At 46.7% G+C, this 27,038-nt stretch overlaps 1 protein-coding gene across 2 annotated transcripts in view; it reads right to left on the bottom strand.

Moving 5' to 3' along the window:
- The window catches only part of LOC136631320 (tumor necrosis factor receptor superfamily member 5-like), a 64,272-nt gene that overhangs the window by 22,778 nt on the left and 14,456 nt on the right, over window positions 1-27,038 (bottom strand). The window contains exon 3 of one of the 2 annotated variants that reach the window (XM_066605580.1): window positions 16,482-16,610. The exons of the other annotated variant lie outside the window; for it this stretch is intronic. Coding sequence (XP_066461677.1) covers window positions 16,482-16,610 — 129 coding nt within the window. The remainder of the gene's footprint in view (window positions 1-16,481; window positions 16,611-27,038) is intronic. 2 annotated transcript variants of the gene reach the window in all.

Raw genomic sequence — 27,038 nt, 5'->3', positions numbered from 1 at the left:
GGGAAGAGTTGGTACTCGTGTCCTTGAAAAGTTAGTTTTAAGGCAGCACGATCTGCTTGTAGTAGTGCTTTTATGCGATGAAAATGCATTTTTAGAACTATGTCCCTTGGGGGACCTCCCGGTTGGCGACCCCGTAGTGCCCCGTGGTGTCCATCTCCAACCTCTCAATAGGGATGTTAGGGCAAAGTTCCTGGAACAGGGCCGTTGTGGTGAACTGGAGGTCCTGGATAGATTCAGGAAGGTCGCGGATTCGTAGATTGTCCTCTACTTTCGGCATCTTCCAATTTGTCATAAAGGATCAAGATTTCTCTGTGCAGCTGTTCTACCTCCTTTTCATGGGACTTGAGGACCGTTGTTGCATTGTCCATTTGATCTTCCAATGCTGCTGTACGGTGACCAAGATCACAAATCTCTTTAGTAAGTTTAGACATAATGTTGTCTGAAATTTGTAAGCTCTTTTTTTTTTTTTTAGTATAATTTTTTTATTTGGGGTAGAAGAGAATCAGACCTAGCCGTAGTGATAGCTTCTGGATTGGTGTGGCCCATAGAAAAGAAGTCCTGGGCAGTTAAGGAACCTTGCAGTGATGAACGGGAGGACTCGTCTGGGGCTGCCGGGGACAATGACAGTTTTGAAGATCGCTTGGTTATTGTCTGGGATTGATTGCTCTTCCCTTGTTTTGTTTAAGTAGGATGCATGGTTTAATTAAACTTCAAAGCAGACAAGCACGCAGGAAAGATGGGGAAGGAGTAGGGATCTCCTCAAGTAGATGTCCTCTACCAGGCACCTAGCACAAGTCTAGCTATACAGAGGCTATGTGGTCACCCAAGCAGCCAAATGACATCTGCAGCAGTTTTCATGGGTAGCAGGACCTAGGCCACTAGCGCGTATGGCAGATGCAAATGTATGGCTAGCATCCTATAGAGGAATGTCAGTTAAATGAGTCCAGGTGGTTTATTGAAAATTTATCCACTTAAGAACAGCAGGCTCTGACTTGCACTTTACAATAAATTGGTAATTTATTACGGTAGGACAATAAACCGCTAATAGTGTAGCATGGAGCACACTTATTATGAAGAGCCGTATTTCGGACAGAGCAGATTGTTAATTGAGCTGTGAAAAGTAGTTAAAGCTTTACTGCTGGGTTGAAACGATGATGTCTTAAGTTACAGACTTAGCCACTAGGTGGAGGCAAAGTCTAGTAGAATAGGAGTACTGAGAGTATGGCTCAAAGGAAGCAGCCTGATTATATGATTAACAAAATGGCGGTTCTGGGTTATGTAGACCCCAAGGAGGTGATTAGGTCTTTCTGAACATGTGAAAAGGAAGGGGCATTGAGCTCCTAATATCTCAAAAGCCAGAAGGCCCCTTGATAATCGGTTGGTATTTGAAAAAATAGGCGCAGGGCGTGGATATTCTTGTCAGGCAGCATGCTGTAGGTTAACAGTGTTGAGATGTCCACAAGGTTTCCGGATCCATGTAATTAGAGGGTGAAATGTAATTTCCCTGAGCTCCAGAGACACCACAGTAAACACAGGAATAGGTTTCCCACTCTCTCCTTCGCGCGGCCAGTGAACTGCCAAATGGCGTCTGCTGCCCTTTCAGATCTCTCTCTGCTCCCCCACTCAGATTCCGTCGGTATAGATGACTGCGGTATGTAGCCCGTCTCTTCACCTGCCCGAATCACTGCTGCAGACCCTTCTACTCACGCAGGATTCCCGGATGATGGAGTCCAGTCGTCAGCGGTGAGGAGTGCCGTAGCAGTCCCACGCGTTATCTCCGGCACGAAGCAGGAGGCGCTGTGTGGTCCTCTGTGTAGGCGGTGACAGCTCAGCAAGTGGGTACCCTCTGTGTGTGTCTCTCGGGTTTGTGCTGTGGGGAGATTTTGCAGGTATTCCCCCAGGAGCTAATCTGCCGTGCGACTTCTTAGATTTGCTGCTAGGCCACGCCCCCCCATCACTTTTAGTTTTAATCTTGCATATAAGCGGCTTCAGACCAACTTCTGTTTCTGCAATCAGAGTTGTTTTCTGCATAACGGCGATTGTTCATGTCTCTGCTACCTATTTTTTACCCCGATTTCCAATTCGTCTAGGTCTATTTTACGCATGATCACTTCAGGTTAAACAAGAAGGGTGAGAGGATGCAGCACTGTCGGATGCCTTTGCCAATCCCAAACCAATCTGTGTCACTATACTGTGTTTTCAGTGTGGCTTTTTGATTGGTATAAAGTGATTTTATTAGCTTGACTAGATGTGCTGATATGCCCAACTCTTGTGGGCGTGCCGTAGCTTGCCATGTTCGACACAGTCAAAGGCCTTGATGTAGTCGATGAAGCACATTCTTTTGGTATTCTCAAGCTTTTTCATGGTCCATCGCAGGTTTGCAATATGATCGCGGGTGCCACGTCTGCAACGGAGTCCTGCATGCGCATCAGGGAGTGCGGCTTTAACTACCGATCTGAGTCTTTCCTGTACAATTTTGAGAAGGATCTTGCTTGCATGCGGAATGAGGGCTATCGTTCGGTAGTTGGAGCAATTCCGGGAGTCGCCTTTCTTTGGCAGCAGGATGAAGACAGATCTTTTCCAGTCCTGTGCCCATTGTGTAGATGGCCATATTGGCTGGCACAACGCAGTGATGGTTTTCACTGGTACTGGCAGTAATAGCTCTGTCGGTATGTTATATATATATATATATTTTTTTTTTGGCTAGTTGTTTCTTTGCCGTAACCACTTCAGACTCCATAATGGGATTAAGGAATGGAAATGAGGATCGGGCGGGGGGGGGGGGGGGGGGTGTTAGTATAGTTACAACTGATATAGCAGCAAACAGGACCATAAGTAGTATAATAAATACAAACAGTAACCACAACCGTATAAATTGTATGGCTACGACTCCAAGAAATCTGGTCAGTAAAGTGGGTCAGCTTGAAGAGAGAATGTCTGAGGAAAACTACAATATAGTAAGAATAAGGGAAACATGGCTTGTTGACAAATGCGATTGGGCGGTAAATTTACAGGGTTACAATCTCTTCAGAAGAGACCGTGGGAACCAGAAAGGGTCACCAAGGAAATAGCCACTAGGAAGACTGTTTTTATTGTCAGCATTCTTATTGGAAGTGATTCGATTGGCTCGAATGGATCTGATGACATATCCCTCAGGACCCAATTTAGGTTTCAGTCGGGAAATATATTTGTTGGCCTGGGTCTTAACCTATCTGTCGCTGTCAAGAATCTGCTAATCCACCTAATCTCTGACAGCTGTGTGTCAAACAGGGCACTAAAGGCCGCCACTTGGGCTCTCAAAGTGCTTGGGAAGAGGCCCATATCCAGGCCCTCCTGCAAGAATTCTAGAATTGTGGGGATGTCAGGGGAGGAAACCTGGGATTCTCTCTCCTGCCCCTATAGGATATACTTTCTCCAGACCATCTCGTAGATTATTTTTGTTGTTCTCTTTCTACTGGACATTAAGGCCTGGATTACTTTTTCGAAGAACACCCTTCCCTTTAGTATGGATTCATCAAAATCTATGCTGTTAGGTGGAGTCTGTCTATGTTTGGGAAATTTAGAGGGCCCTGCATCAGAAGGTCCACCTGGGCAGGGAAGTTAACTGGGTCCTGGATGCTTAAATTCCTTAGAAGCCTGAACCAGCTCCTCTTTAGCCAAAAGGGAGCCACTAGGATCAGTGTGTGTCATGGAATATAAAGTGTTAAGTTTCAGAATGCAATAAGTGTGTGTTTCTTACATTGTAATGGACTATTGACCCTTAAATAGAAGGCTAAAACCTATGCTTTGTAGTGCCGGTAACTAGGATTTTAAGATAAGAAGTCAGACAGACAAATAAATAAGACTAAGCTATGTTAACAGAGAAGACACACAGCTATTGCAGAAATAGTGTCTAAAGCAAAAACAATATCCTGACTGCAGTAATTTCCATGTCTGAGACGAGCCTTAAGGGCTTTGAGACTATTTGGTAGATGTCAATAAGTCTTGTGATCAGTAAGCTTTGTCACCTATGTAACCAAGTAACTTTTGAACACGCCCTCTTCTTTCTGTATAAGAGTTGGTAATGTTGATAATTAAGTAGAATTCATTGAATTCTCATGGAGAAGTGTCTTGACATAAGATGGAGTGATTTCATGCTATTGATAGATAATTGCTAGCATATCTTCTTATCAAAGGCTTCCATATCTACTAATTTGGCACCTGGCAACGAGGTCATCAGATCATTACCGGTGTAGTCCGATAACAAGTGCATCTCTGGGATCTGAAGTATTGTAGCAGCCTTGGGATTAGCGGTATTGGAGGAAAGGCGTAAACAAGCTTTCAGCCCCAGTTCTGATTTAGAGCATTTACTGCTGTTGGCTGGTCCCTTGGTCTGAGGGAGAAGAAGTCCTTCACTTTGGTGTTTTCCTTTGTTGCCAACCGATTTAATTGTGGGGATCCCCACCTGCCCATCAGGAACTTGAAAGCCTCTTGGGATAGGGACCACTCTCACAGGTCTATGCGCCTTCTGCTGAGGAAGTCCGCCCTCTGATTCAGTGTTCCTTTTAAATGTGTTGCCAAGGCAGACAGGATCCTTTGCGATATGTCCTGTAGGGCTGGAGACCTTGTTCCCTCTTGGCGTCGAATGTGGGCTACCACCGTGGTATTGTCTGACAAAGTCCTGAGTCCCCTAGCTGTTGGAGAGCCTCCCAAACTGCTCGGAGTTCCCTGTAGTTTGATGACTGGTTTCTTATTCTCGGAGGCTAGGGACCTTGTAGAAGCTGATCTCCTACGTGCGCCCCCCAAACCCCAGGCACTGAGGGGAGTGGCTAGCCTATGGAGGAGTAAGACGCTCAGCAGCTCTGCTCCCGCTGCCGACCCGAAAAACCCAAGCTGTGGATGACCCAGACCCGGCTAATCACCATCATGGCAAGGGGAAAGAGGAGAGGCACCCCGCGGACCACCCTGGAGGGCGACAGGAGGATCATTACCACCTTTATGAGGAGACCGACGGGAGCGGCAATCCACGTGGCCGAATCCAAGACGGCGCCCGCAAAGTCCCCGGCGGCACAGACAAGCGCCGGCACTGAAGGAGCCGCTGCATAATGAGGAGGCCAGGAGTGAAGCCGATGACAGCAGCGACCGCTCCACAGACTCCAGCCCCGACGGCGGAAGACACAGCAGGGAGAGAAAGTAGGCTCCGAGAGTAAGCAAAACGCCGGAGACGAGCGGCAACACCACCAGAGGAGGGGGAGAGAGCGGAGAGCCAATCCCAGCGCACAGACCGCAGATCAGCTGGAGCGGTGAGTGCAAGCAGCAAGGCAGAGCCGGCTGAAGGGGCTGACATGGACTCACCAGGGACTGTGACACCGGACACCTGGGAGTCTCCCCCACACTGCCCCCACCAAACGCCCCCGGGAGCTCATGAGCCGGGGAGTTCAGCACACAGCAGGGGAAGCTTATTGCAGTCTCCCCTGACAGAGGAGCTGCCACTGCATAACAGAGGGGTGCCCACAGACCCTGTTAAACACAAGCCACCCAGAGATCACCACACAAGCCCTACATACCTGCATCCACAATGGCAGAAGGGAGAACTCCCCCAAAGTGAGGCCCTTCGGGCTACCCCCCGCTCCCCTCCCCCACCAGAACCGCAGGTTCCGCATCAGAAGGAAAGGGACACTGCCCGGGGCTCAGCAACCAGCCAAACAGACCCAGTGCCTCAGCTCCCCAGCGCCCCCTCCATTCCCCCCTTCCACAGAGAAGCAGTAGCCAGAGAAGGTCTGGCACAAGCCGACACCCAGAACTCTGTAACCTCCATAGAGCCCAACTCCTCCGCCAGAGAATCGAACCAGCAGACAGACAAACATGAGCAACCCAAAAGTAAAGAGACAGCCGCCGCCTACTATATAAAAGTTCCAAAATCTACCCCCCAGTCCTTCTAGTACGCCAGACAGAGATGAAGAATGGGACTGGAAGAAGCACTTAAAGGCCATGCCGACACAGCCATATCGACTTTCTATTCCAGCAGCTCGAAACCGCACGCAAAAAAGACGTAGCGTCCCTCCAACATGAGATCCGACAAGTAGGCCAGAGAGTGGAGGCGGTTGAGGAGGCCCAGGAAAAGACAGCCGAAATCCTTGAGACACACAGTCAAGAGCTGCATTTACATTCCCAACAGATTATGGAACTGTTCACTCACATAGATGACCTGGAAAATCGACACCGCAGGAATAACCTGCGAATCAGAGGCCTTACAGAAAACGTAGAACCAGCACAACTAGAACCATGGGCCCAGTCCTTCTTCAATGACTTATTAAAAAGACCCAAGACCGCTAAGCTAGAAAATCGACAGAATACACAGATCGCTAGGCCCAAAGTCACCTGACCCCAGCAGACCCAGGGACGTGGTTTGCAGAATACACTTCTATAGAGAGAAGGACTTAATCCTGCAGAAAATCCGCCCTCTCAAAGACCTGTCGTTCAAAGGGACTCCGATCTAGATACTCCCAGACCTCTCGCGCAGAACCCTACAACTACGCAGGGCCTTGAGACCCCTACTGGCACTTCTCCAGGAAAGGGAGATTCCCTATCGTTGGGGCTTCCCTTTTCAACTACACGCCTCCTGGAACGGCAAGTCAGCCACGTTTAGGGGCCTGGGAGACCTGCCAAACTTCCTGGGTTCCCTTGAATTACCAGCGGTCCAACTCCCGGACTGGCCGAGACCATGCTCCCTCCCACCCTCCCAGTGATACCACCCCGGAACGCTTGGCAGACGCCAACAAGAAGACTCAGACGACGACGTAATGATCCCAATCAAGAAGAGAGAGGCTACACTAGAAATGAAACGGGAGAATAAAGCTGCCGAACCTACAGCCCTCTCTAGATATACCATGCTCTTAATTTGCTCTCCTTTTTTCCCTACCTATCCCTCCTTTTCTACTCCTCTCCTTACTGCTAGGAAGTAGAGACCTCTAGCCTGCATTATCGGAGGGGATTTTAGGCTTGGCCGGGTCTGGGTGTGCTCACAGACACATTCAACAGTCCAACGATGGGAGTCACGTGGGTTAATAATCGACAGGGGGTCGAGTAGCGGGGAGAGGAGCACACCTCTCTCTGGCCCCCACTCTCCCACCTAGGGCAAGCAGCAATTTAAAGCTGTCTTACATCGCCAACCTTAGGCGAAACCTTAGTTAACGGGGTTCCCAAGAGACCCCTTTTTGTTAGTTTGCGTTTTTGCCCCATGTTTTCCCTACTCATTCCTTCCTCATGTGTCTTCCCATCCCCCTCCCTCCCCTCCTTTACACCAGCCCATCCCGGGAGAAATGAGAGGCATTTGAACACCCACACATTAAAGCATAGAGGGCGAACTTAACTTTCTGCACATTTAATACCAAAGGCCTAAACAACCCGCAAAAAAGACGATAACTCCTGTATCACCTGCACAAAAAAAAAGGTGATGGTGGCCCCATTATAGGAGACCAATTTTAAGGTCGGGTGTGTGCCCACCTGTTCCTCCTCGTACTATCCAACATGGATACATGGCCCAACCCCGTGAGAAAAGCGCGCGCGGGGGGGGGGGGGCTCTATTGCCCTGCATAAGTCCCTCCAGAACCAACAAATAGACTCCCTAATCGACCCGGGAGGCAGATTTATCTTTCTCAAGCTAGAAATAACTAAGGCATTGCTATTACCTTTGCTAACCTCTATCTCCCCAACCAGAACCAAGTCCTGTCTGCAACAAGAGCGCTGAACGCCCTTGCCGATTTCGCAGGAGGTTCGCGGATTGTCCTGAGGGAGACCTCAATCTGGCCTTGGACCCCGACGTAGATACCACCTCAGGCAAGTCCTCTGTCTCACGAGCAGCAACACGAACTCTCAAGAAAAAGCTAGCTACCCTACACCTGGTAGACCTCTGGAGAATTCTACACCCAGAGACGCGAGACTACACTTTCCATTCAGCGGCTCACAACTCTTACAGTAGGATCGATTACCTCCTGGTTTCACATAGCCTCCTTGATAATGACCCGACCTGTTCACATGGGGACCTAATATGGTCTGATCACTCCCCCGTATATGGTGGCCTTGCGGGATGGGGAGCTACCCTAAGGTGCCACTCATGGAGACTCAACGATAATCTCCTTAGAGACACCATATGCGTGGCAGCTATAAGGAAGTCAATAGAACACTTCAAAGAAGCACACCAGACAGACCTAACATCCACCCCGATAAAGTGGGAGGCACTCAAATGCACATTGAGAAGAGTGCTAATATCCCAAGGTTCCAGAATCAAAAAGGAGAGATCGGGCATGCTGTTGGGCTTACTAACCACTCTGAGAGCCAAAGAGGTAGCCGACAAACGCCGACAAAACGACATCTTGAGATCAGAGATCTCCTCCATCCGGCAGCAGATACTTGAGATCCTTGATCAACGCTCATTGGCTCTTAGAGATAAACTCAAGAGAGGGTCCTTTGAGTATGGAGACAAATGTGGGAGTCACCTTGCCAAAACCCTGCATCCCAGGACCCCCCCTTACGTACATTCCCAAAATCCAATCTAACAGAGGACACATGGTCCACAGCACCATGGACATCCTAGAAGAATTCAAATCCTACTATAATAAACTATACAACATAGACACCGATCCCCAAACCTCAGCAATGTCCCATAGAAAAGAGGTCGAAAGCATATCTAACCAAATACGCCCCTAAGAATTTGAGACAAACGGAAGCAGAAGACCTAGAATCAGATTTCTCATCCCAAGAATTCAAAACTTGAAGGTAAATAAAAGCCCAGGGCCAGATGGCTACACAGCTAGATTTTATAAACTTTTCGCGGAAGACCTAACACCAATAGCACTAGATGCATTCAACTCAATTAACAGAGGCCAACCATTCCCACAACAAGCATTACAGGCCCATATAACAATAATCCTCAAACCGGGTAAGGACCCCTCGGCCTGCGGAAGCTACAGGCCAATCTCATTAATAAACGTAGACATCAAAATGTTTGCCAAATTGATTGCCAACAGACTCCACAATATGATCCCACGATTAATACATCTCGAACAGGTCGGTTTCGTCCAGGCAGAGAGGCAAGGGACAACATTATCAAAATGATGTCCCTAATAGCTAGGGCTAAGTCCATGAAAACCCCTCTCTGCCTTCTGGCAATTGATGCCGAAAAGGCGTTTGATAGGGTGAGTTGGACCTTCCTCTGCTACACTAGAAAGAATAGGACTGGGCCCACGCATGCTCCAGAGCATCATGGCATTATATCAAGATCCCACGGCAAGAATCAGGGTAAACGGAGCTCTATCCGAACCATTAAAAATAAACAATAGGACCAGACAGGGGTGCCCACTCTCCCCATTTCTCTACATGCTGACAATGGAAGCCGTAGCAAACCCATTCGACGGAACGAATCGATCAAAAGGTCGCACGATTGGGTCTAGGGAACATAAAATGGCCTTATTTGCGGACGACCTACTGCTATACTTGTCTAACCCCCGAGTCAGCATGCCCGTGCTATTAAAGGAATTCGAAAAATTCGGGAGGGTCAATAATTACAAAATAACGCGCAGAAATCAGAGGCTCTAAACATTTCACTCCCGCAGGCCGAGGCCTCTCAACTGGGGTCAGCCCTCTCATTTCGCTGGGTCAATTCACATTTAAAATACATGGGTGCTATGATCCCGACAGAGCCCTTACAAGCTTATAAACTAAACTTCATTAGTTTTATTCAGAAACTGGAGAGAGATTTAAAGGGGTTGTCCCGCGGCAGCAAGTGGGTCTATACACTTCTGTATGGCCATAATAATGCACTTTGTAATGTACATTGTGCATTAATTATGAGCCATACAGAAGTTATAAAAAGTTTTTCACTTACCTGCTCCGCTGCTGGCGTCCTCGTCTCCATGGTTGCCGTCTAATTTTCGCCGTCTAAAAATGGCCTAATGGCCAAATTAGACGCGCTTGCGCAGTCCAGGTCTTCTTCTGTTCTCAATGGGGCTCCGTGTAGCTCCGCCCCGTCACGTGCCGATTCCAGCCAATCAGGAGGCTGGAATCGGCAATGGACCGCACAGAAGAGCTGCGGTCCACGGAGGTAGAGGATCCCGGCGGCCATCTTCAACCGGTAAGTATTGAAGTCACCGGAGAGCGGGGATTCAGGTAAGCGCTGTGCTGTTCTTTTTTCCAGTCCTGCATCGGGGTTGTCTCGCGCCGAACGGGGGGGGGGGGGGGGGGGGGGTTGAAAAAAAAAAAAACCCGTCTCGGCGCGGACAACCCCTTTAAGTAAATGGGGACCCCTGTACCTCTCCTGGAATGGCCGAGTCAATGCAATAAAAATGGACGTGTTGCCCAGATTTTTATACCTTTGCCAAACAATCCCGATCGGGCTCCCGAGAACATTTTTCAAGACAGTTAAGTTCTTAATCACCGCTTTCGTGTGGAGGGTCCGCAAGCCGCGACTACGCTTCTCTATACTAGCAAGGGAAAAAGAGAGAGGAGGCCTGGGCCTCCCAGACTTTTCCCTCTACCACAAGGCCAGCATCGCGAATTGCGCCCTCAACATCCTCAAAAATAGGAGCTCAAGACTCTGGGTAGAAATAGAGCATGCAGGGGATATTGACGGACTAGACGGGGCCCTATGGATCCCCCCTAAACAGATAAAACTCATACCAAACATCTCCCCTTTCGGCATCCAACTAATTAAGACATGGGCATGTTTCGCACCCAATCTCGGATTGGTCACAGTACCGGGCCCTCTAACCCCGCTCACAACCAACGCCCAATTTAAAACCACCCTGCGCCATCAGAGATTATTGTCTCTACCTACTGAACCACCCCCTAGACTGAGAGATGTCCTGACCCAGGAAGGTCTAAAACCCAAGGCAGAAATTCTGGGGCAAAATCCCTCACAGCCAGGTTCCTGGCTTCAATACCTGCAACTGAGGAGTTACGTGAGCTCGCTGATACCAAAAGACAACCTAACAGCACCACTTACGGCGTTTGAACAGCTCTGTCTATCAAACACAAACCAGAGGCATATGATTTCTAAACTTTACAAGATGTTGCTGGCTCGTGGGACAGAGGATGAGACCCTGAAATACAAAGAGGCCTGGGAGCTAGAACTAGGCTCTAGCCTCTCAGAGGAAGAGTGGTCGAAAGTGTGGGCCCTTACACAAACTATCCACAGCAGGCAGGATCCAAGACCTCAACTACAAAATAGTCTCAAGATGGTATAGGACACCTGACCAGCTTCAGACGATCTTCCCCCAGACCTCACCCTTGTGCTGGAGGTGTGGCGGGAGTAGAGGTACAATGACCCATATCTGGTGGGACTGCCAACCAGTGGCCACCCTCTGGAATGAGGCGACAACCCTCTTCAATCACATTAACCACACAAGGGTGTCTATGACCCCAAAACTGGCTCTACTTTCAGTATTCCCAGGGTCAGTGAAAGACGCCAAAACAGGTCTATTGAGACATTTCATAATAGCAGTGAGAAGACTAATCCCGAAGTTCTGGCGCTCTCCAACCACCCCCACTAGAGGCATGTGGGTTCAGGAACTCCACACCCTCATGAGATGTGATGAGTTAGGAGCTGACGACCCCAAAGCCTGGGAAATCACCCCACAAGACCTGGCAGTCTTGGGTAACATTCAGAGACTCAGACACCCTCAAAAGCTGGGTAGACCTAGGTTTACTCGATTAGGCAACAGGGCAACTGATAAGCAGAAGAGACTCAGCACCTAGAAACCACGCTGAAGAGTTCCCAGTGGATATACCCAGCAGTCCCTCTCGTTTCTGCCCCCCCCTAACATTCCTTCCTCATTCCTCCCCCCCCCCCCCCCCCCCCCAGTACATTAAGTTGTTTAAAGTTCACACATTTGAAGGGAGAATTCCCATCATCACTCCGGCAGGGACGTTAATAAACCCCTGCAACAAGAACCCTAAGGGTAGAACGGAGTTGAAGGAAAGCGAGAGAAGGAGCCCACACTAGAGCTGAAAGTCCCATCAAGCGTCTCCAGATCCACACGCTCCTCCTGCAACCCCCTTCCCCCTGCCTCCCCCCCCTTCTATCCATTCAGATGTACACGAAGTTATTTACTTTGTTTCTTTTTTTTTTTCTTTTTCCTATTTGATGTTTACATGACTAATGCAGATACTATATAATGTCTAATTTGAATACTTAATAAAATTTATTTGAACCCAAACCCCAGGCACTTGCGTCTGTCGTGAGGTATGTAACCGGATTTTGAGTCCACTGGACTCCCCTTTAGCAGGTTCACCGATGAATTCACCAGCGCAGGGATATTTTTACAGAATTTTCTATGCGCATCCTTGTTCCCAGGGAGGACTGTCTTCTGTCCCAGGCTGAGAGAACTGCGTTCTGTAGGGGTCTGGTATGTGCTTGCGCCAATGCTACTCCTGGGATGCAAGATGTCAGGCTACCCAAGAGGGACATTGCCTCCCGAACTGTACATGACCGTCTCCCTAGAAACTTCTCGACTTGTTGAATTTTCTGTACCTTTGACTCAGAGAGAAAGGAGCATTGGGTCTCTGAATTGAGCATTATACCCAGAAATTCTTTCTCTTTGCTGGGATTTAGGCTGGATTTCTCCCAGTTTACTATCCACCCCAGGAATTGGAGCAGGTTGAGGACCGTCGTCGGGTGTTCCACTAAAAGCTCTCTGGATTCAGCTATGATCAGAATGTCGTCTAGATCAGGTACTTTCGAGATTGTCCTTTGTCTTAGGTAGGCCACTACCTTCGCCATGATTTTCGTAAAGATTCGGTGCACTGAGGAAATCCCGAAAGGAAGACATCTGAACTGAAGTTGTTCTTCTGCCCATGTTTAGAGAGAATCTCCGGAACTTCTGGGAATCCCTGTGGATCGGCATGTGAAAGTAGCATCCTTTAGGTCTATGGACGCCATATATGCCACCTTTGGTATCAGCTTTACCGTTGAGGAAATTGACTCCATCTTGAACCTTCGATACCTGATATAGGTGTTCAGGGGTTTCAGATTGATGATCATGCGTGACTGCCCGCAGGGTTTCCTTATAAGGAAGAGTCTGTAGTAGTTCGAAGGTACGAAAGATACTGCCTTTAAATGTAGTAAGTCACGAAAACCTTGTTGGAGTAGGTGCAATTGTTGTACTGGGCCCCCTGTGGTTACAAATTTTCTTCTGGGGAGGGACACCGGCTCTATTTGGTATCCCTGCTGCAGAACCTCTATGATCCATGAGCCCTCGCAGATTGAGGCCCATCGATCCGCAAAGTTCCCCAGCCTTGCCCTGACTGGGATGGTGTCATGGTTTTTGCTTGGCAGGGTCCCCCTGATGGGGTTTAAAGAGGAAATTCCTCCCCTTACACCCCTTAGGGTAACTCCATCTGCTCATCTTGCCCTTGCCCCTATACGACTCGGAATGTTGTGCTGGGGCCCGAAAAGGGGTCTTCCCTTTTTGCTGTTTTTCTTCCGGAAAACCCCTCTTCCTGTCAGCTGCCTTCCCTAGGATCTTGTCGAGGTCTGGGCCAAAAAGGAATTGACTGTAGAAGGGGAAGGAGCACAACTTATTTTTTGAGGCTAGATCGCCCGACCAGGATTTTAGCCACAAAACCCTTCTGATGGAATTGGATAGAGCTGTCGCTCGTGCCGAGAGCGTCACTGTTTCCGCTGATGCATTTGCCAGGAAATTGGTGGCCATCTTAAGAATCAGGAAAGAATTAAGAAATTGCTCTCTTAGAGTTTTGCTGGATATATGGAGCTCAAGTTGCTCCAACTATACTCCTAGGGTCCTGGCCACACAAGTGGCTGCTACCCCTGGCTTGAGGGTAGTACCTGCTGCTTCCCTAGACCTCCTCAGGAGACCCTCGACCTTCCAGTCCATCGGATCTCGCAACTGTGTGGCATCCTCAAAGGGCAGTGTTGCTCTTTTCGCCACCTTAGCCACTGGGACGTTGACTCTTAACCCCCTTGGTGGAGAAGAATCCCACCATGGGTTTTTTCCATTCTTTTTGGATTAGTTTAGAAATATTGCTGTGAACTGAAAAGGTATGTCTGCGCCTTTTACCTCATCCACTGAAGATCTCATCTTGGATTGTGCGCCACTCCATGGGCTCCTCCATTTGAGGGTGGCCCTTACTGATTTTATGAGCTCCGCTAAATCTTCTTGGTGAAACAGGCATTTGTTGTAATCCTCCTTGTCCGAGGATTCCTCCGGAGCTGGCTCTTCCAGTTCTGACCAGACTGAACTTTTTTCGGAGGCCGAATATCTTTCCGGACTGTATGACCTCTTGTGGAGCCTGGACCTGGATGCCCCTGTCGGTAGCACTCTCTGTGATGTCAGAGCTGACCGTACCTCCTCCTTAACCCCCCCCCCCCCCCCCGATTCCTCCTTAACTAGCCTGGCTACGCATGCCTAGCATAAAGGGCCTGTCATACGTGTCCGGCAGCCTTCTTCCACACTCTGCACATTTTTTCAGTTTTGTTCTGGGAGGGGCGTCTTTTTTTATCCTCTGGCATGCAATATTCCAGGTAAAAATACAATGGACTTTTTGCATTATTTTTTGCCCCACAGGCTACTTACAACCCCCGCTGTGGCTGATGACTCAACGATGTCCAGTGCTGGAGCACTCATTAATAATAGGTACTGTAGTCACCCTGGAACAATTTTAAGCCAGCTTATAGCAATTGCTTACCTTGTGTAAATCTTCTCTCAGGTTCCGTCTTTTGAATTTGGCGCTCTCCACGCCAAGCCCCGCCCCCTCCTCGCGTCCAGAAAAGCCGACGCGATGACGTCACCGCACCGGTCAAGTGACGCCCTGCGCCCCATCCCCCGCCTAAGGGAGCCAGAGAGAGTTGCGCCCGGCCCTATGCCGCAGCAGGTAAAGGGAGCCTGCATCCCTGGATGGAGGAGGCAAACAGAGGCCCCTACTTTGAAACCCCCATGGGCCGCCATGGGAGGAACCACACCATGCGGCGTCCCAGGAGACTATCCTCAGGAAGGGAGGACAGGCTGCACCACTGCCCTCCGATCCACTGGTAAGTCTTCTTTCTTCCTACTGGTGTCTCCACCAGCACCTCTCGGTGATCCTGCGCCCTGGCAGTACAGGAAAAACAAGGAAGGTGGGATAGGGGGTAGCTTTTAACCTCTCAGTGTGTTCCTATCTAACCAGGAGGAGGCTATCTCAGGTGGTGCTGTCATGGAGACGACTGGGAAAGTTTTAATTGCATTATAGCGTTGAACCACCATCATATGATTTACCCTGATGTACTCTCCACAGTTTATACATAAAGCCACATGCTGGTCATTCCCTTCTGAGCCCTGCCCTAACAGCAGTTTAAATCCACATAGGGGGGATATCCATGTTAGGTACAAATTGGGTAACACATTGTGGGATGCCTTTTCTCCTTTTACCCTTTGCAAAAATTAAAAATCTGGGCCTAAACCTACATATTACTGGAAAAATTGAATTTTTTTGTTTTCAAAACCAATTGTTAAAAGAACTCACAAAACACCCGTAGGGTCACAATTCTCACTATACCCCTTGAATTCCCTGAGGGATGTAGTTTTCAAAATGGGGTCAGTTCTTGGGGGGGGGGGGGGGGGGTTCAAAAGCACTGGTACCTCAGGGGCAGAGGTGTAACTTAAAGCTTCTGGGCCCAAATGCAAAATCTGTGACAAGGCCCCCAATCATATTGCTTTACTCATAGTACTGGGCTCCCTATATGGAGAAGAGAGGCCAAAACATGAATCAAAAACGCCTCACATCAGTGTGAAAAACACATATTGGCAAGTAAATTTTTATTTATTTTTTTCATTATAATGAGAAAGACACAATTTATTGATGAAATTTTACCACTGACATAAAGTACTATAGATCAAGAAAACACAAACAAACAATCTCAGGATCGAGTTGATAAGTAAAAGCATTCGAAAGTTATCACAAAGTGATAGATGTTAGATTTGAAAAATAAGGTTTGGTGCTTAAGGCCAAAATAGGCCATGTCCTTAAGGGGTTAAAAATCGTTCACCTTAAAAAAGTACACATTAGGTACTGCTGCAATCATAATGCTCAGTAAAATGAAGAGAATTGTTTGTATCACATGAGGCACTGTGTGTTAAAAAAAAATTTGGCTTTTCTTCACCCTCCTTTACCCCCTAAACAGGCGACAAACATTCATGAGAAGCCATTTAAAGAAACCCAGTGTGATTTAAATACAAATCACAAAGGGCAGAGAGAGGAGTTAACTAAAGAATAGAGATGAGTGAACGTACTCGGTTCGGGTGTTTTTGGACCCGAGCACCGCTTTTTCCGAGTAACTGACTACTCGGACGAAAAGATTCGGGGGGGCGGCGCTCTCTCTCTCTCTTTTCATCCGAGTAGTCAGTTACTCGGAAAAAGCGGTGCTCGGGTCCAAAAACACCCGAACAGAGTACGTTCGCTCATCTTTACTAAAGAACTAAAAGCTGATCATTGCATTGCTTTGCACTTACGAAAATGACAATGTTTACATCTGGTACAGTTAGTATAGCAGTTTGGTTGGTCCGTGTAAGTCTTATCCGGACAAATTACACAACGACTGTCGCTAGACTTTGAAGTGCAATGGGCTTTAACAAAGGAACCTAAAAAGAAAGAGAAAACACACAGAATGAAAACAATGATGATCTATGAAGTATGTACAGTATGTATATCAGAGGTTACTGTCAACCCGATTAAGACCAAGTGCTGTAAAAAAAACTACGCTTGGTTCTGTTTTTTAATTCTGCGCCATAATAAAAATACAGCATGGGATTAAAGCTCCAGAAGTCTAGCAGGCTGGTCCTTGGCGATCAGTGTCAATGAGTGTTATGCAGAGAACAGAGGAAGCAAAAGTGCAGTTTCTGCTATTTAACCCAGTGATCATCAGATTGCTAAGTGCCCTCTGGCATGGCAGAGGTGTGGGATCTTAGCAGGCCCAGATGAATTCTGCCATTGACTACTGTCACACTAGGGGGGGTTGATTTTTCCTGCAACTTCTATAGATGCCCCAATTACAGTGGAAGGGTGGATTCACATGAGCGTGTGCGTACATACGTGCGCACAAAAGCGCGCGTTCACGCAAGTGCAAAAAAAAACCGCGTGAATGAAGCTCCGTGCTTTTTATATTCGTGCGTGTAAGAATATGTATTTGGTTTATAAAGATCTGCGCAGCACGGACCTTACAACCGTGCATGTCCTTTTTCTTGTGGTGTGCGCGTTTGCACACCGCAAAAACACGGACATGTGAACATATCACAAGCAAACAATGGTTCTAATAGCGTGCGTTTCTGTGCGTGTGTAAGTGCGCACATAAACACGCTCGTGTGAAGCCACCCGAAGAGTGTAAAATAATTTTTTTTTAAAAAGTGTGAATACTTATACGTCTTATATGACGTCATGGGCGACATAGATGTTAAACAGATAATTGAAAATATATTTTTATAATAACACCCCACCGCCAGCGTTGCCAACCTGAACTTTTCATTTTTTTCAGGACAACGTCTCCAAAAATTGTGGACAGACAACTTTATGGACACACTGAAAAATCATAAATGATAAATATTTTAAGTTACACAGGTCTATAGGTCAGATACTGATATGAACCTATCGCCAGCATTTATTGTGAGGTGTATAATTACAGTCTTAGGGCTTAGTCACAAGGGCGCATCCGGTCGCCGATGCGCCCGTGTTCCTGCAGGATAAGACGGCCGCACTGCAGGTGCAGACAACTCTCCGCACCGCCAGAAGAAAGAACACATGACCGGCAACAGAGCCGGTCATGTGTTCTTTCTTCCGGCGGTGCGAAGAGTCGCCCGCACCTGCAGTGCAGCAGTCTTATCCTGCAGGAACACGGGCGCATCGGCGACCGGATGCGCCCATGTGACTGAGCCCTTAATAACCTGCTTAAGTACCACCAGTCTCAAAAAAACCAATGATGAATTTAATATTTTTAATGGACATCAGAAAAAAAATTTCCTATATTTACAGGCTTTCCATGAATTTTTGGTCACTTGGCTATCCTGCTTATCGTCCCGCCAGCGTAAACTGATGCCATATACCCCCTGTAATCCAAGACTATAAAATTAATATCATGTATAAAAAATGTCCTAAACAAAATGAGTAACTAATTCCCCTACTTTATTTCAGTATAATTATATGAATTTTGAAAATAAAAATTGATATTTTTTTAAGCTTTTTGTACACATTACCTGCAATAAAAAAAACCTGGAAAGATTCATTGAAAAAAAAAAGGTATGTAAAAATAGCCCCATAAGTCCCCCCGTCCCCCCTCACCCCCCCAAAAAAATGCAGCAAAAGTAATTTTGGCGGCCTAAGAAAAAAAAAAAAAGGTGCCATAAAAACACTACATGAATAAAATTGCAAAAAGGTGACTGGTCCTTTAGAACTGAAACATCCTGGCCTTTACCCCCTTAGTGACCACCCTATAGTGTTTTTACGTCCTGCAGCTGCAGGACGTGTACGGAGGGGGGTAGCGCCGCTATCTTCCTCCATACAGCGCGGGCGTCAGCTGTTTATTACAGCTGACACCCGCGGGCAATAGCCGCGCTCGGCCGTTCGCGGCTGTTTCCCCTTTAAATGCCGCTGTCAATTCTGACAGCGGCATTTAAATCCCCCTAACGCTGTTTGGGGGTCCCGCACGGCCCCCCCCCGCGGTAAGATCGGGGGAGCCGTGCAGGTGTCATGGCAGCCGGGGGCCTAATGAATGGCCCCAGGGCTGCCTTAGCAGACTGCCTATCAAGCCATCCACACAGGGTAGCTTGATAGACTGCCTGTCAAACAACAGTATGACGTAATGCTATAGCATTACGTCATACTGCAGGAGTGATCAAAGCATCGCATGTTAAAGTCCCCCAGGGGGACTTCAAAGTAAAGTTAAAAAAAAAAAAATCAATAAAGTTTTTTAAATTGTAAAAAAAAAAAAAAGTTCTAAAAGTTTAAATCACCCCCCCTTTGCCATATCAATTACTAAAAAATTTAAGTCATAAAATAAAAATATGTATTTGGTATCGCCGCGTCCGTAAAAGTCCGATCTATCAAAGTAGTGCATTATTTTTCCTGCACGGTGAACGTCGTCCGAAAAAAAAAATTAAGAATGCCAGAAATACACTTTAGTCACCGTGTCTTCCAGAAAAAATGCAATAAAAAGCGATCAAAAAGTTGTATGTATTCCAAATTGATACTATCGGAAACTACAGGACATCCTGCAAAAATTGAGCCCTTGCACAACTACGTCGACAGAAAAATAAAAAAGCTATTGCGCGCACAAAATGACCGCAGAAAATTATTGAAAAAAAATTAATATCTTAAAAAAAAAATACAAGTACTACAGCAAAAAAAAATACAAGTACTACAGCAAAAACAATACTATATAAGTTTGGTATCGTAGTAATCGTACTAACCCATAGAATAAAAATTACAGGTCGTTTTTGTTGCAGTTTGTGCGCCGTAGAAACAGGACGCACCGAAAGATGGTGGAATATCGTTTTTTTTTCCATTTCTCTCCGCTAAGAATTTTTAAAATTTTTCAGTACATTATATGGTACAATAAATAGGGACATTGAAAAATACAACTCGTCCCGCAAAAAACAAGCCCTCATACAGCGACTTCGATGGATAAATAAAGGAGCTACGATTTTTTAAAAGGGAGTAGGTAAAAAAAAAAATGGAAAAAGCAAAAAAGTCTGGTCACTAAGCGGTTAAAGGGAACTTGTCATCACCTATAAGCACTGTAAACTAAGTTAGGCTGCTCATAGAACAGGCCCCAAGGTATCCTGGGATGTGCTTTGTGGGTTTACCCGGTTCCCCAATTCTACCTATGGAGGTTGGCGTACGGAGAGATGAAGAGTGCAGCGAATTTACCCCTTCAGGCCCAATGTCCACACGCGTATTTTAATTATAAAATCTGCGCGTGTCTCCCGCAGCTGCAGAAGCCCATAGGGATGCACTAGCATCCGCTGGGCAAATAAATGCATGCGGATGTGATTTTCCCCCCCCCCCCTCTTTTTCCCGATGTACAGAATTGAACGCACAGGAAGAAATCGCAGCATGCCCTATTTTCCTGCGGATCTCCAGCACGGACAGCTCCTGTAGCTTCCATTGAAGTCAATGGAACCCCGTCAGGACCCGCCGCACACCTGCAGCTGATTTTGTGTTGTGCCGCGGATCCGCGGGAAAGCAGATTAAAAAAACAGTGTGCATGGCGCATGCGCGTGGCACGCTGCCAGTGTGCCGAGCACATCTGCTGTGCTGAAGAAAGAAGACCCGTCCACGACGGAGGGGAGACTCGCAGCGTCCGGACAGGTGAGTATGCTGTCATTTTTGGCCTCATGGCTGTGGGAATCAGTGGAAACAGCTGCAGGATTCCACCGTGCGTGCCCGTGGACAAGAGACCTTATGCTGTTCCCGCACACAGTGCTCTCTATCTCCATCACAGCACACAGAGATAAGTCTGCTGCACTTGCTGCCTGCTGCGGGTAACATTGTGAGAATGGGGAGCCAGGTAAATATGCAAATGAGAAAAACTATGACATTGGGGAAAAAATGGATACTTGGTTGGATGAAAGCTGTGACTTGGCGGTGAACTTACAGGGTTAGGGTTTGTTCGTAGAACTCAGAAAGGGAGAGTAGCTTTTTCATGTAAAAACCTCTTTAAAGCCCACATTACGGGAAAATATATGGGAGGGAGATGAACATGTGGAGTCTATTGGTAGAGGTACATGGAGGGAAAACAAATCTAATTCGCATAGGGGTTTTCTATAGGCCATCAAATATAACTGAAGCCACAGAAAATCTATTACTGAGGGCTCTTTCACACAAGCGCAGATAGAACGCATTTTTACGCCCAGGCGTATATACGCGCCTATGAGAGGCATTGATTTTCAATGCATCTGTTCACACGGGCGAATATCTGGCACGCAAGTACACCGGCACCGAAAGTTAGAACATATACGCGGCCGACGCATATACGCTCAGCCAAAAGATAGTTCCAGAACTATCTTTTGGCCAATATACGCCGGCGGGTCCCAAAAACTCCTATGGGAGCAGGGAAAGAGAAGGGAGGGGGAGGCATTTATGCAGCATCCAAAGCTGCGACAAGCTTACAGGTGCCTCTATATAGGCATTGGAAGCCATCCCAAGGATTTTGGCAGAGCGAGGGATTTCCAGGGTGCGGCGTATTTTTTCGCTAAAAACTACGCTCACGGTCATGTGAATGGACGCCCATTCAGGCACTTATGCAGAGCGGGCGTAAAAACGCCGTCGCCGTATATGCGCTCGTGTGAAAGAGCCCTGAGGCAAATAGATGAAGCAGCAAATCATAACGACATAATTATTATAGGGGACTTCAACTATCTGGATATAAACTGGGAAACTGAAACCTGCGGATCTCATAAAGGAAACAAGTTTCTGTCAATTAAAGATAATTACCTTACCAAACTTGTACAGGACCCAACTAGAGGGATAGCCATTTTAGACTTATTAACCAAAAGTCCCAACAGAGTAACAAAAGGTACAGGTCAGGGGGCACCTGGGAAATGGTCAATAATCTAATAAATTTCCACTTGTTTTTTAAATAGGGAGTTTTATCAGGCAGGTACAAAAATACTAAACTTTAGGAAGGCAAAGTTCAAACAGCTTAGAGACGCCATTAAAGGGGTTCTGTCATTAGAAAAAAAATTCAATGCTTACCTATCCCTCCCCAGGCAGTCTTGTTACAGCATTTCCCCCTCGCAGATCCTATCCTAGCTCCTGTGGTCCCCTGGGTCGTGTCACCTCCAGCTGTCTGGATCCTCTTCTTCCTGTTTTAGAGCATCCTTTCTCTGCATTCTTCGTCCTGCAGGTCAGTGTACCCACTCACTAGTGATGTAGCGTTCACTGCCTAGCAGGGAGTACCGAGCTATTACTGTGCATACGTACTGTCCCACCGAGTGTGTTCATATACTATTGCAGTGAGACAGCACGCATGCGCAGACCTGGCAATAGCTCAGCATTCCCTGCTAGGCAGCAATCGCTACATCACTTGTGATATAACCTACACTGACCTGAAGGAAGGAGAATGCCGGCAATGTACATAACATCACAGGAAGAAGAGGTTCCGGTTGGCTGGAGGTGATGTAGCGCGAGCGACTGCAGGAGCCAGGAGAAGATTGGTGGGGAGACTGACTGAGGAGCAATAGGTAAGCATTGATTTTTTTTTTTTTTTCTGATGACAAAACCCCTTTAACCTTATTGACTAGGACAAGGTCCTCAGAAAAGAGTGCTGACGATAAATGGGAAGTTTTTAAAAGCATCTTTAACCCCTTCATGACATGGCCTATTTTGGCGTTGAGGACCAAGCGATTTTTTTGGTATTTTTCCATCTCCATTTTTCAAAAGCCATAACTTTTTTATTTTTCCGTGGACGCGGCCGTATAAGGGCTTGTTTTTTGCGTGGCGAACTGTAGTTTTTATCGATGCCAATTTTGGGTACGTAGACTATATTGTAAAATTTTTTTTTTAATGATAGCAGAGAGAGAAAACGCATCAATTCTGCCATAGATTTTTTTATTTTTTTTTTACACCGTTAATCATGCAGCATAAATGAGACTTTCCATTTTTTCTGCAGACCGGTACGGTTACAACGATACCAAAATTCTAACATTTTTTTAGGTTTTCCCACTTTTCTGCAATAAAAACCCTTTTTTTTGGAAATCTTTTTTCTATTCTAAATTGCTGCATTCAAAGTCACGTAACTTTTTTATTTTTTGATGTACAGAGCTCTATGAGGGCTTATTTTTTGCGAGACGAGCTGTAGATTTTATTGGTACCATTTTGGCGTACATACGACTTTTTTGATCACTTTTATTGCGTTTTTAGTGAGGCAAAATGCTAAAAATGAGCATTTTCCCTCAGTTTTTTAGCTTTTTTTTTAGCGTTTTTTTCGGTGCACAGTCAAAAGCATGTGCAACTTATTGTACGCATCGTTACGGACGCGACAATACCAAATATGTGGGGTTTTATTTTTTTTTTACCTTTTTTTATGCTAATCTGAGAAAAAGCATAAAAAATGGTTTTTTTACTTTTTTTTTAACATTTTTTTTAATTCATTTTTTAAATCTTTCTTTTTTTTACACTGTTTGTGTCCCTCTGAGGGACTTTAATCACTGCCCTGATGATCGCTGTCATAAGGCATGGCAGAGCTACTGCTCTCCCATGCCTTATCGCTCATACAGCGATCTCAGGCATAGGCAATACAGGACGCCAGTGTCTGGCGTCCTGTTGCCATGGTGACAGGCCGGGCTCTCGCGATGACATCGCGAGTTCCGGCCGGAGACACAGAGGGAGCCGCGCTCCCGCTGTGAACTCTTTCCCTGCCGCGATCTACTTAGATCGCGGCAGGGAAGGGGTTAACAGCGGGGGGGCGCATCTCCGATGTCCCCCCGCTGCTGCAGCGAGACGCCGGCTGTGACTGACAGCCGGCTCCCGCTGCGGGATAGCGCTGGATCATATGTGATCCCGCGCTATCTCCAGGACGTAAGTTTACGCCCTGTTGCGGGAAGTACCCCGCTCCCAGGACGTAAACTTACGCCCTGCAGCGGGAATGGGTTAATACTCTCTGAGCAGGTCATACCTTACAGGAATAAAAGGGTTAGGAGTGGGAGAAAACCAATGTGGCTCAATAAAGGTGTAAAGGGGGCAATAAACAACAAAAAGAAAGCATTTAAATCACTAAAACAAGAAGGCAGTGAAAAATCACTAAAAACCTATAAAGAAAAAAAATTATTATTATGTAAAAAGCAGATAAAAAGCAGAAGAGGTGGAGACAGACTCATTGCCAGAGAGTAAAACTAACCCTAAATTATTCTTCAACCTTATAATTAGTATTAAATATTAATTATGGATTATTACAGAAAGTGTTAGCCCTTTAAAAAAAGTTGTACAAATTGTAGAGAGTGTGATGAGGAAAAAGCAGATCTATTAAATATTTTTTTCACCAGAGTACTCACTCAGAAAAATGAAATGTTATGACATTCAATGGAGAGTTTACTTTATAACTCTGCATTCCACCTAAGTCTAATGGCCCTTTTACACAAGACGATTCTCAAATGAGAGTTGTTCAGATTGCCGTGGGAATCCAGACGATATTCGTCCCATATAAACGCATGCACCGACTCAACGTTCAGTTTCTTTTGAACGACTGTCTGCTTACTGTGAATGGAAGCGGCAGGGGGAAAATGTTTCCCGGCCTGCTCCGCCTCCATTCTGGCAGCACTGTGAGCCATGCCAATGATACTCTCTCCTATGTAACAGCACAGGAGCGAGCACCACTGCGACGAGCTGTCAGGCATCATTTGCCTGACAGTTCATCCCATGCAAAACAACAATAACCCAGAAAGAAGTACAGATCGTCTTGGGTTTGCCCTGGTTGCAGTTGCACAATCCCGTGGTAGATTGGGAGAAGGGAGACATTGTTAAGTGGAGTCCCTACTGTAAGGATTGTTGTACTTTGAGTGACCTGATGATTGCTCTGTCTCTGCTGAGGTGTTTTCATGAGAAGGGGCATTCCAATCCATTCAGGCGTTGAAGGGATGTTTGGCGGCGGCTCCGGTTTTGGTACAACCAGACTCGTTCAGACCGTATGTAGTGGAGGTAGATGCCTCAGAGGTGGGGGTAGGTGTGGCGCTATCCCAGGGTACTAATACACTTGTGCTTTTTTTTCACACAAGTTTTCGCCGGCCAAGCGCAACCATGACATTAGAGAACTGTTGGTGATTAAGTGGGCATTGAAGGAGTGGCGACACTGGTTGGAAGGAGTTCAGCATAAGGTGATGGTTTTTATGGATCACAAAAACTTAATCTACCTGGAGTCAGCCAAGAGACTTAGCCTAAGACGGGCGCGGTGGTCATTGTTTCTTTCGCGTTTTGACTTTTTTGTTATGTGTCGACCAGGCAGTAAAAACGTTAAGGCTGATACTGTTTTAGGGAGTTTCGTTCCCGTAATTTCTGATGGACCTCCCACACCCATTCTTTCAGAGGGGTTGGAGGAGCAGGTCTGTAATGCACAGGACTTGTGACGGGCAGGAAAGCCGTTTGTTCCTGTCCATTGGAGGCTGCAGGTACTGTCTGAAGTGCACAATCCTGGGTTGGCTGGACACCTGGGAATCAATAATACCCGGAAGCTACTCACAAGAAGGTTTTGGTGGCCATCTTTGCGAATGAATATTTTCAGTTTTGTCGCATCCTGTGAGGTTTGTGCCAAGACTGAGTCACCTCGGAATTTGCGCTAAACAATAGATCTCTGGATTTTACCGGGATCTCGGCTAAAAATTTTAAGCTGGTGACTGACAAACGCCAGAGAGGTCTAATTTCTTGGTGTGGGACTTGGTTTGGTTGTCTACTAGGAAACTAAAAATCAAACAGCGGTCATTCAGGTTGGGTCTACGATTCGTCGGTCCATTCAAAATTCCAAAGAATTGGTTTGGTGTCTTTTCGTTTATAGATTCCTAGTTCTATGAGAATCCATAATGTGTTTCATAAATCTCTGCTGAAAAAAAATTTGTGGACTCTGGCAATGGTTCATCTCAGTCGGCCCCAGTTGTGGGGGATGGAGATGTACATTTTGAGGTAGGTCGCATAGTGGACTCCCGCATAGTTGAGAGTTCTCTTCAGTATTTGGTGCATTGGCGTGGCTATGGTCCTGAGGGGAGGACGTGGATACCTGCAGCAGACGTCCATGCGGACCAATTAGTTAGACATTTTTACAGGCTGAATCCTAAGCGACCTGGTCCTGTTCTTCAGAACCCCTTTGCTGATCTCCCATGTTCCCCTTTGGTCACTGCTGTGGTCCCTTTTCCCCATGGTCACTGCTGTGGTCCCTTTTCCCCATGGTCCCCTTTGGTCACTGCTGTGGTCCCTTTTCTACTTCCCCAAACAGTAAGCAAGTTATTCATATATACCCAAATGTGTCTCCTATAAAAATTTGTTATAGAAGGCTAGTGCTAAAAGGAGGCATCACATGCTGCATAGCAGCTTTTTTTTAGCGGGTAAAGTCATGCTTTCTAATAGAACCATTTTGGGTTAAATATAAATTATTACAGTATATACTCGAGTATAAGCCTAGTTTTTCAGCACATTTTTTCATGCTGAAAAAGCCCCCCTCGGCTTATACTTGAGTGAGGTATAAAAGAAAGGTAGGATTATACCTACCCGATAATCAGGTTTCCAGGAGTCTCCACGACAGCACCACCTGAGATCGCCTCCTCCTGATAGGACAGGAACACACCGAGAGGTTAAAGTTCCCCCCCCCCCCGTCCTCCCCTCCTCAGTGTATTATAACGAAACTGCCGGGGTAGGAGCTAACTTAAATTTTTTCCCTATCTGGTATATTTTTTATTTAATTATTTTTTATTTATTTAATTATTTTTATATACATTATTCTTTCTTTGGGAGGGAATGTACGGGTGCTGTCGTGGAGACTCCTGGAAACCTGATTATCGGGTAGGTATAATCCTACCTTTCCCAGGGAGTCTCCACGACAGCACCACCTGAGACGTATCAACTAAAGTAATTCTAGTGTGGGATAGCCGCTGAGAGGACCTTACGACCGAAGGACATGTCCTCATCTAGCTGCACCTTTACCTTGTAGTGTTTGACGAAAGTATGGGGCTTTTTCCATACTGCTGCCTTACATATTTGCTCTACTGATGCCGAGCCATGCTCGGCCCATGAGGTCGCTACTGCCCTTGTGGAATGGGCTTTAAGAGCCGAGGGGGCCTCCTTCTCCAAAGCCTTATATGACTCGCTAATGGCCAGGCGAATCCACCTGGCTATAGAGCTTTTGGCTGCTTTCTTTCCCTTATTAGGGCCTGAATATTGGACGAACAGGTTGTCGTCCTGCCTCCATGGGCCTGTGGCCTCGATGTACGTCAAGACTGCCCTTCTGACGTCCAAACAGCTTAGGGTTCGCTCGCTCTCGTCTTTTGGGTGATTATAGAACAAGGGTATTATTATGTCATGGGCCCTATGGAATGGGG

The sequence above is a fragment of the Eleutherodactylus coqui genome, chromosome 6, assembly GCF_035609145.1.
Source record: "Eleutherodactylus coqui strain aEleCoq1 chromosome 6, aEleCoq1.hap1, whole genome shotgun sequence".
Lineage (NCBI taxonomy): Eukaryota > Metazoa > Chordata > Amphibia > Anura > Eleutherodactylidae > Eleutherodactylus > Eleutherodactylus coqui.
The sequence above is the reverse complement of the archived record's forward strand: the minus strand, read 5'-3'. Positions and strand labels throughout refer to the sequence as shown.